The sequence below is a fragment of the Plasmodium coatneyi genome, chromosome 11, assembly GCF_001680005.1.
Source record: "Plasmodium coatneyi strain Hackeri chromosome 11, complete sequence".
Taxonomy (NCBI): Eukaryota; Apicomplexa; class Aconoidasida; order Haemosporida; family Plasmodiidae; genus Plasmodium; species Plasmodium coatneyi.
In genome coordinates, this window is record NC_033566.1 from 1,567,356 (window position 1) to 1,577,935 (window position 10,580).

The 10,580-nt window shown below is 45.2% G+C and overlaps 3 protein-coding genes across 3 annotated transcripts; 2 read left to right on the plus strand and 1 right to left on the minus strand.

Moving 5' to 3' along the window:
• Window positions 1–396: 396 nt before the first annotated feature.
• On the plus strand, window positions 397–4,413 carry PCOAH_00035200 (Uncharacterized protein; the record flags this gene model as incomplete). The annotated part of the gene is made up of 1 exon (XM_020060311.1): window positions 397–4,413. The coding sequence occupies one exon, from the start codon at window positions 397–399 to the stop codon at window positions 4,411–4,413; it is 4,017 nt and encodes a 1,338-aa protein (XP_019915563.1).
• Window positions 4,414–5,420: 1,007 nt separating this feature from the next.
• Window positions 5,421–8,787, plus strand: PCOAH_00035210 (Uncharacterized protein; the record flags this gene model as incomplete). The annotated part of the gene is made up of 2 exons (XM_020060312.1): window positions 5,421–8,318; window positions 8,467–8,787. The coding sequence occupies 2 exons, from the start codon at window positions 5,421–5,423 to the stop codon at window positions 8,785–8,787; spliced, it is 3,219 nt and encodes a 1,072-aa protein (XP_019915712.1).
• A 217-nt stretch (window positions 8,788–9,004) lies between these two features.
• PCOAH_00035220 (RNA binding protein) lies at window positions 9,005–10,425 on the minus strand (the record flags this gene model as incomplete). The annotated part of the gene is made up of 7 exons (XM_020060313.1): window positions 9,005–9,165; window positions 9,318–9,381; window positions 9,518–9,586; window positions 9,722–9,799; window positions 9,941–10,009; window positions 10,137–10,195; window positions 10,365–10,425. 7 exons carry the CDS (start codon window positions 10,390–10,392, stop codon window positions 9,071–9,073), a joined length of 462 nt encoding a protein of 153 aa, XP_019915791.1.
• Between the last annotated feature and the right edge of the window lie 155 nt (window positions 10,426–10,580).

Here is a 10,580-nt window from a genome sequence, read left to right on the forward strand (position 1 = left end):
GCGCACGTAACAGATTTACCACCTGCGTGTGTAAAGCCCTGTGGCGTCGATGCCACACGGCTGCTAGTACTACTACCGGGGAGCTTCCCCAGTGTGGGGCCCTTTTTGGAGGAAGCCCCCAACGGTGCAGAAATCCCTAAACGGGTGGCCTTCTTCCATTTGGCACAAAAGGGGGAAGAAAATTAGCTGCACCTTTTTCCAAACCCCCCTCGTAGTTTTCGTGTCAGCTTGAGGGTGCCACTCCCATTTGGGGAACCATCCTCTGTGAGAACAAAAATTTTCCCCTCAAGGTAACCTACCAGCTGTGCACGCCGTGAGGTTCGCAGTCCCCCTTCCCCATGGAGGTGACCCATCAGGTGAGCACATGCACTCCAGCGTTCCACATAGAGCAGCGAAATGGATCCCCTCCTCGGTGACGAATTTGACCAACAGTGTAATATCTTACTGAGGAAAACGGACATGAAAAATGTGCTCATCCCGAGAAAAGAAAGCGGGACAAGTGTCGACATAGACTTTGCAGAAGATAGGAAGAAATGTGAACGGAAAAATAAACGGGTTGTTAGGATAAGGAGACATGGGAAGAAGGGTGTATCTGTTTGCTGCTTCTCAGAAGGAAGGACACCAACCAAGTTGGGAAAATACCTTTCCGGTGATACGCTCGAAAAGTTGAATGACCAAAATGGTACCTCCACAGAGGTGGACAATAAAATGAACCACTCCTTTTCCAGGAATTACCATTTTATGAAAAATCATAAGAAGATAACCCCCCAGGGTGACCTCCCATCAACGGGTGGAAAGCTATCCCAGTTTGACTTTTCCCAACACAGGGGGAAGAAAAAATCTGCTGCGCTTAGGACTCTCCATGATGAGCATTTAAAAAAGAAATCCGTGCATCCCCATAAGGGAAAAAAAGAAAAGTGGAGACATGACTCCCCCAAAGGGGGAAAACGCTTCACGATCGCTGATTGTCTAACAACTCAGGTGCGAAATTATGCCAATTGTACCTACCTGTTGGGGAGGAAAAAATGTTACAACTGTTTTATGGCTACGCAGGGAGTACACACAAAGGAGGATATTCCCTCCAAGGGTGTCTCCATAAATGAGTGGAAAAAAAAAAAAAGTTGTGATAAACGTACAAACAAATCATTCACCTTCAGTTACGGTTTTTACAGCAAGAAGGGAAAGTACCATGACAATGAGGACACATGTTCGCATGCCTCATTCAGTTCTTATAAAATACGGAAGGAGGTGGAGCAAGTCATCGATCTCATGGGAAGCAGCAAAAGGAAATTCAATCTCTTCGATGAGCTGTTAAAAAGGTTTTCCACACGATCGTCGATTGTTCGCCATAGGGATGACTCTGCTCGGGAGACTAACCTCGGTGGATATGGAAACGAATTGAATCCTCCCCCAAAACGTTCAAATGGAGACACATGTAAGGTCTACTTAAAACCCGTCTTGCCAGTGTATCACTTGGAGGGGGGAAACCCACCGACTGACCCCCCCAACCACGACATAATCTGCAGGTATTTTTACGAAGAGAGGATTGGCAACCACAAAGAGGTGAGCAGACACAAACAGAGAAGTGAGAAAAAAAACGTGCGCAAGGACACACATGCTGTGGAAGAGGAGACAAAAAAACTACAGTTAAAATGTTTAACCGAATGGGGAGAGAAAGCCCAAATGTTAGATGACCAGGGGGAAGAATTCTACCAAACATATAACCCCAACTTGCGCTTCTCCCATTACTATAAGTTCGTCTGTAAGGTTTGTAAAAAGTGCCAACATGTGAATGTCCAGCAGGGCAGGATGTGGCATCGTGCCTACCTGCGCTACCTCCACGGTGTATCCAAACAGGGGGGGAAGAAAAAAAAGAATGAATCGTACCGCAAGATGAGCGATTATACCTCCTCCAGCTGCTCAGACGAATTTAACTACGTGAAGTTTTTCCCCCATAATGGAAATAAGCGTTATGGGGGAAAAGGCAGCACGCCAACAGGCGCATCTGCGGATGGGGATTTTCCTGCCTTTTCCACTATTAGGCAAATGAACAACATTAACGGTTTGAACGGACACACACAGGAATACGTCCACAGGGAGGGCGAAAACTACCAGAGTGACTCCTCCCCAAGGGGAATCGCGACAAACAATTATGGCGCACTGACCGACTACCTCACCAACTGCAAAACCTGCAGACGTCTGCTCAAATATGATAACATGGCGAACGATTTTCTGTTGAATTCTTGGAAGACGAATTATTTTTTGGAACATCAATTTTGCCTGAACAGGTCAGAAAAAAAAATGCTCAATCTACTTGCAGCTAGCCAAAAGAGGGAAAAGACAATGTTTGGAAAAAAATTCAGGAATGATGATGAACAAAGGGGTGGTTTAGCTGAAGAGGGGAGGTGCCACTTTCTCTCTCATTCCGATGTGGAGTCTTATCAAAACTGGAAGGAGCTGCAAATGTGGAAAGATGAATTGGACAGAAAGGGAGAGCTCTCTCGAAGTTTCCTCAAGAGGTGGAGACAGAAGATGATGCGATCAAGAGAGTGGAAAAGGTGGATGGACGAAATGAGAAGGTATCTCTTTGAACAATACTACGCGGGATTTATTGCCACGAAGGAATCAAAGTCAGGTGAAGGACACTCGGATGGATCTTCCAAAAACAGAGGGGTGGACAACAACTTCGACATGCACTTGTTCACCATATGTGACGGTCATGGAGATTCGCATGCTTCCCACTTTTTAATTCAAAATGTGCACAAGATTTTTTACTACCTGCTTGTTCACACATTCTTCAATGTACATATCTCCCTAAAGATACTACACCCCCTGTTGGATTTTTTATACCATCGGGAATGTGCAAGGGAGAAGAGTAGCAGCTGTGCAGGGTCTTGCATTATTAACATCCTTCTGAGGGAGAACTACCTTTATGTGAACAACACGGGGGACAGCAGGTGCGCCCTCATGACCTTTCACCTGGACAGGTTTGAATACAGTCAGGATAAACCAGCGGAGGAGGAGAACTGTACGAGAAGAAAGAAGCGAAGAGGGGGAAAGCCCAAGAGGAAAACGCAGCGCGTAGCGGGTACGGTTAGCAGCGATGGCGACGTCGATCGCGAATACGAGGCATACGTCATCAACGAGAACTCCTTCTCTTACAACGAGCTGAACTGCGAACACAACTGCAATAGTTACATGGAGTACTTGCGGATGTATAAGATGCACCTCTGTGAGGAGTTAGTGGGTCAGCAAGTGAGCACAGGGGAAAGGCGCAACGAGAATGGGGATTCTTCCGTTAGCGTTAGTAATCCCCCTGGGGACAAATTTCGAAGGGGTGTGCAGGACGAAGAACAGATGGAGGAACTTCTCAACGTGAAGAAGACAAAGAAGAAGGTCGATATGAAAAAGACCAAGATGGATATCCACTTGAACAAACAAATTGCAATGCTTAATGGGTACCTACTAAGCGAACGCGGTAGACAAATAAACATAGGAAACCTATCCTACGATTTAATAAAATATAATAGAGTGGACGGGTGCCTACATCCGTGTAGAGTTATTGGAGACTACGACTTGAAGAGGAAGTACTGCAATGGGCACTTCATCTTGTCCAGCGATTCGAATGTATACAAGTACGACATGAATAACATTAATTTGGCGAATACGATTCGTTATCTATACTTAAGGAAGTTCTGCGGGACGTGCAGGAGGAGCTACCTCCTCAGTAGCTATGGCAAGATTGGGCCCATCAGGCAGATTGTCCTTTTGGACGTTCCGGAGGGACGCCATGGGGGGAAAACTCACACGATGCGCCCTACTAATCAACAGCGTAGCACCATTGTGAGGAGAGCAGAGATACCCCCTAAAGCGCGTCAACCTTCCGGGGGAAGACCTCCCCCCGCTGGATTGTGTTTAAAAATTTACAGGGACGGCGCGCCCAACAGTAACGTGCTTGGCAGCCAGGAGGAGAAGAAAAAAGAAAATATTCCTGCACAGATAAACGAGCGGTTTGCACCCTACATTAACATCAAAAGTGTTTCCATGAATGAAAATTATTTATGTTGTAAGGAAAGAAGGAACTTTTTCCACTTGCTGATCATTGCCTCAGACGGCGTTTTCGAGCACGTCAACCCGCAGTTCCTGTTGAACATTTTAAAAAAAAACAAATCCGTGTATACCAAGGTGAGGAAGCTATACCGAACGTACAACACGCGCGAGTTGTGGACAACCACAGCAGGAAGTACCCCCCAAAGGGACATAAACAAAATGATGCACAGGCATATGCTCACAAAAGAAGATTGTACTAAACTCGCCAGGGACATTGTCAAAAGTTCGATCATGCATGGCAATATGGACGACAGCACATGTTTTTGTATTTTTATATTTCCCACTTTTTTTGTGTGTGGATAAAATCAAATGGGTGTATTGTATGCACACCCAGATTTGTGATTTTTTATTTTTGGAGAAATTATCACCTGACCTGTTCAGGCATTTTTTTGTCACCCACCTTAATGGGAAACCTTCCCACACAGGAAAGGGGGGAAGGGTTTTTACAAAGTGCGTTAACCCCAACATAGGTGTCAATTAAATGGGAACGAATGGGCATGCGGGTAGAGATCCTCCATGCTTCTGCAAACCTTCGTTAGTTTTTCCCTCCGCACGGTTAGCCATTTTGTGCTCCTTTTCCATAATTGCGAAAACCGTATGAACAGAGAAAAAAAAAAAAAAAAAAAAACAGCCATTTTTAAGCTAACACATTTGTTCAGGGCACTGCGGCGTGTGTAGAGGGGGGACATTGGACTTGAATTTAAAAAGGTGGTCCCCCAAATGTATCCCCTGTGGGTGAAGAGGCAGTTTTATTTTTTTTTTCGACTAAAATTGGGGTCCTGGAAGGAGGTCTCATGCACCATTAATCTTATCACACCATTGTCGCAACTACTGTCACTTTTGCAATGCACTCATATTTTATTTCCCCTGCCCGACCACGTACGCACGGGTGCCATTAGAACGATCTCGTGATGAACGCGGGACACATTTCGTCCACAAAACCTTTTATGCACTGCGGGATGTTTGTGCGATGCAGTTAGGATGGTCATTTTGCGGGGTCGCCTTCCCCCCTCTTCTCACGTGTAATACACTGAAGAGAAATGTTTAGCAGACCTTACAACATTGTGGCAGCCATTTTTAGGTGAACCTTTGGTAACTATTTTGTTGACTTACGAGCTTTTCGCCGTTTTTCTTTTTTTTTTTTTGTTACGAAGAACAAGACTTCCCGTGCGGGGAGAGTCCCCCTTATGACGAAGGGGGAATTCCTTTTAGAAGAGTCACGGCGATGAAACAGGTTCAGGAAAAGCCTCCTGTTTAGCGAAGGAAAAACCTGACCCCATACATAACGAAATCGCACCGTTGCAGTGACGATGACGGGGAAGTGGTTTTCCAGCGGATCGTCCAGCGAGAGTGACGAATGGAGAGGTCATCATGATATCGGCAAGCTGAGTTACCCGGACGAGGACACCTTTGACTCATGCAGCTCGTGTGGATCCCAAAACTCGCAAACACATCATCCCGAGAGGGATGAAGAATCAAACATAAAAAGAATAAACCAGTACATCGAAAAGCTGGACATCCTAAGGAACAAGTGCGACCTAAAAATAAGGCTGAATCAGCAGAAGGAGAAGGAGAACCTCGTAAACAACATCGACAACATAAACATACAGGTGAAGAAGCACTTGCTGTTTAAGCAGAAGATCAATAGAATTAACAACTCCCTTAGGGAGAAGTGCAACTATGATGCTTTTTCGCAGATGGAAAGGATCTATAAGACCATATCAAATGTTAACGCATCGTATGAATATACTACGTTAAAAATTCAGCTGCAGGATTATATAAAGCAGGTGGAGGGTTGTGTGAGGAGGAATTACCTGGACGCCATCGAACCGCTGAATCAGTTTTTGCAGGTAAGGAGGTGTCTCTATACATATGGTAGGTCCGGGTTGCTGCGTGTGGGGAACATTCCAAACGGGGGAAGCATCCCCCATGAGGGAAGTTCCCTAGCCCATGCCTACCACACCAAGGGGGCAGTCGTCCTCCTCACAGGAGACGACGCAGTCATTGAAAGTGACATAATCAACTATGTCCAGCATAGGGAAAGGCAACTCTCAGAGGACCCCCCCGAACATAATAACGATGCACATTCCCACACACATGCGCAAGGACAGGCGTATGCACAGATATGCAAGACAGATGAAGAGAGCATAAAGTTGTTGAACGCGTATTATGACCATGTGAAGGGTCTCATCGAGGAAGAAATTTGTGAGTGCATAAAGTTGAAGGATGTGGATGGGGTTAGGGCGAAGTTAGGCCTGTACTTGAGTATTTTTCGCAGTCGGGGGGGTAAGGAGGAGCATAATGAGAAGAATGAACAGAGGGAGAAGAAAAGGGACTCTTCTGAGGGGGGCGGTGAGGGATCCGATGTAGGATCGGAAGAAGAAAGTAACGATGAGGCAAGCGCGATGGGCAGTCACAGTAGCGACCACGGTGAAAAGCATCCTGACGGAGGAGCCCCCACTCCCGTCCCCTTGGAGGATCAGCTGCTCCACTTCGGGGAATACCTGTTCGTGTGCCGCGTGGCCATGAAGTTGGTTGAGATGGAAGTGGATAAGCAGCTGGACCTTCTAACCCGGAAAGTAGTGAGCACAGAAGACAGCGTATACGTAGAATGCATAAAAGGGACGTACGCCTGCCTCTACAGACACAACGCCTTTTTGGAAAAGCTCCTGGGAGATCATATAGTTTACATTATTTACAACAGGAAGGCTGAGTTACTTTTTAATAAAGTCGTAAAAGCCATATGCTCAAGTTTCTGCAGTCAGGCAGAACACTTACGTATCGACAACTACAATGAGTTAACCAAGTTGGACAAAAATGTGGAGATGTTATCCTTACTGTGTTATCATTTTCAAAACATAAAAAAATTTTTACACCAATTTGGGGAAGAAAAATTTAGAAAATTGGATACCATGTTCATTTTGGCTAGCTACATAAATAAAGAAATTTTTTCTGAACAGTCAGGTTTATTTAAAAATTTGCCTTACGTAAAATGTATACAAGACTGCCTATGTTCGTACATCGATTATGAGATAATTTTCACCAAGCATTGTATCGATAAGGCATTCGTTTTGACAGACGACATTATGTTGTCTCTAATGGATGAGGAGAAGAGTAAAAGAAAGGACGCAAAAGATTTTTACGAAAATTTGGCAAACTTCGAAAATATAATGATGAACAGTAGTAGCAGCAATGAGTACACATCCACCCTGTTGGACGATGCGTTTTTCATTTTTCAGAAGTCTGTCTGTAGGAGTATTAACATGAACGATATTAATACTATGTGCGTTTTGGTGAACCACATCATTTTGTTTATTGGGAGCACTTTGAGAAATTACCTGAGTGAGAATTTGAAAACGAGTAAAAGTATATACGCTGCGTTCATTCACGATGTTTCCAATTTGAAGCCCTTCTCTTTTAGGGCTCTGTTGGGCAGCATCGATGAGACGAACTACGTGGATGAGGGCCAGGGGAACAACCGTACCGTGGCCCTGGCGCAGAACCTTGTCAGTTCGCTTAGTTACGTGAGGAGTGAAACGTCGGAGGGGGGGGCAGGCCGTAACGACGTTCCAAGTGGAAATGCTGGTCGTAATGGTGCAATACGTGGGGGGGGTGATAACTCCTCACGTGGAGACCACCCTCAGGTGGGTAGCGAAGCGAAGGGCATCTACGACTACCTAACAGCGGAGCACTATGAGAGCCTCTTCAATCCTCTGTCTGACAGGAAAAACATGGACAGCCAAACAATCAACTCCAAGTTCAGCTACCCCCATTGTGTAAACAACATAGACTCCTGCCACCAGTACATACAGAACTTCAAGCAGTTCATCCACGACTATTTTGTGGACAAATTTTTAAAAGATAAAAAAAAGAAGAAAGAAAAGGAGAAGCAAAAGGAAACGCAGAATTATCTCCTCATGTTTACCAACTCGTTTGCCAATTACGACAACCTACTTAGCGACTTCGAAAAGCTCAGTGTCGAAAATTGTAAAAATCTGTTGAACATTTTGAAGGTGCACTTTATTGGACAGCTGGTCATCATCGAAAACGTGAACTTTGATATAACCAGTGAGCAGTACGCCTACTACCAGCTCAACGACCCTTACATTAACGGCTTGGTGAGCCGGATGAAGCTGATCGTTTATCACATTTCGCAATACTTTAACCAGAACATCTTTCAAATATGCGTTGGCTTGCTGGCTGAGAAGGTGAGCACACTGCTGCACGCATACATACGTGCATGCATACATTGGTGCATTCATTGGTGTGTGTTTGTGTAACCCTCGTGACGTTGCAAAGGTGGCCACTGCCCCACATACACATTTTCATGCGTCATATATTTTTTTCCCCTTATAGATCTGCAAATACATCGAGCGGATCGTGCGCACGAAGAAATTTAGCCTCTACGGTTGCGTCCAATTAGACAACGACATCCGAAACCTCATGCTGTTCTTCACCTCTCTCACCAGCATCAACGTGAAGAAGGAGTTCACCAAGCTGCTGGAAATTTGCGAATTACTTAACATAAACGACTTGCAGGACTTTAAGGATTTTTACGAGGAAAATAAGAACAACCTAAGTGCCAGCGAGGTGGAGGACATCATTTCGATGCGCAATGACATTTCGGAGGAGCTCCTTCGTCAGATCAAGCTGTACATGAATTGGGGCGCACCGTAAGATATAGCCCAACCGGGATGGCAGAAACGGAGGACGGACGGACTCCTCACCGTTCGCCTCACCCATCCTGGAGAAATTACACTCAAAAGATACAAAAAAAAAAATAGCCAAATTGACATCGCGCTGTTTTTTTTTTTTTTTCTTTCTAAAAAGTTATGAACAGGTCAGGCAAAATATCAAAAAAGGGGAAGGAAAAAAAAAAAAAAAAAAAAAAAATCAAAACGGTTAGCAGCTTGGCAACAAATGATCAAAGCCCCTGAGGGGGAAGCACAGCGTGGCCCTCCTACCAAGGGCATCTACTTTTGTACTTCTTTCTGTAGCCATAATTTCTCCCATGTATTATTTCCATTTTGATTGCCATTCCTTCTATTTCGGACCCTGCGCGGGGGGGGACAAAAAAAAAAAAAAAAAAAAAATTACAACAGTTATGCTGATTGTGCAAAGATGTGTGCACAGTTGGAATGTCCTGCCCATCCGTATGTGCAGTTTTGCACTTTAAGGAAACTGTCTCTCCTCCATTCCCAGCTAACCGTCGTATTTGTCTATGGCCTTCTGCGCGTCGTTGATGTTTTCGAAAACGCACACGCCTGTGCCCTGAGTGGAGGAAAAAAGGTGTACACGTCAGTGGTGTGGTAGTCAACACATGTTCAAAAGGGGAAAAGCGCACATGCGGAGGGGAGGGAAGCAGCCCGGACGTTAGCCCCTCCTCCATTTCATCAGTGCAAATTACATCCGATCTGTCCGTGTGGTCGTAGTTTATCCAGGCATTCACGACTTTGCACACGTTACTGAAGAGTTCCTGCAGAAGGGGGGGGAAGCAAATGACCACGTGGTGCAAGAACATAGGGGTGTACATCAACAATGCGATCATAGATACGTATGCAGGTGCGGCCACTAGGGCCATCGCTATGGCCAACACAAATGCTGACGGTACCACTAAGTCGTTCTTCGAGATGGTGTAGTCCAGGTTTGAAATTTTCACACGCACTTGGCTGTCCCGTTCGTCGTGGTACTTCAAGGGGGAAAGAAAAAAGACACAAATAAGGGGATAACGGTGAACGTGTCGAATGTGGTTGGTGAAGAGGTCCACCTTGGCAATTTTCCTTTACAGCGCCTATTAGAGGTGCACGCATGCAGGTTGGCGTGTCTCTACCTGGTAGGAATTCCTGTTGTTGTACTTGTTTATTCTGTTGTGGTGGGGGTTAGTCTTGTAACCTTCGTTCTACGGGAGGGGGGAAATACATAGAAGCAATGTTTATCTCGTTGGCCGCGTGGGGTGTAGACAGGCAGATGCATCCCCCGATGGGTACAGGGGCCCCGTCTCTAACTCTCCTCTAATGGGTCATTACGTGGGAGTTGTTATAACCGCCGTGTTGTCTATGGTAGTGTTTCCGGTGATGATGATCGTCTAAAGGGGGACAAAAAAAAAAAAAGAGGAATGCTATTAGCTGTGCAGGTGGCAGGAGCTATCACTTCGTGGGGGTGCTTATTGACCGGAGGGGCCGCGTCTGCATCGTTCGTTTCATCCTCTCCATGGATGCTTTCTCCACGACATTTCTCTTTCCCTCCTGACGTACTATTATTGTATTTCCTGAATTCCCTCATTGTGGCAATTCACAATGTTACTCTCCGTTACACAAAAAAAAAAAAAAAAAAGAAAAAGAAAACAGGAAAATTATGTCTCCATAAAATTATGCGCATTCGTATGGGTAACAAAACTGACGAGCATGGTAAACTTTTCTCTGACGTATGGCATCATTGTATGCATTTGCTTCTAATAGCGTTGGCGATAA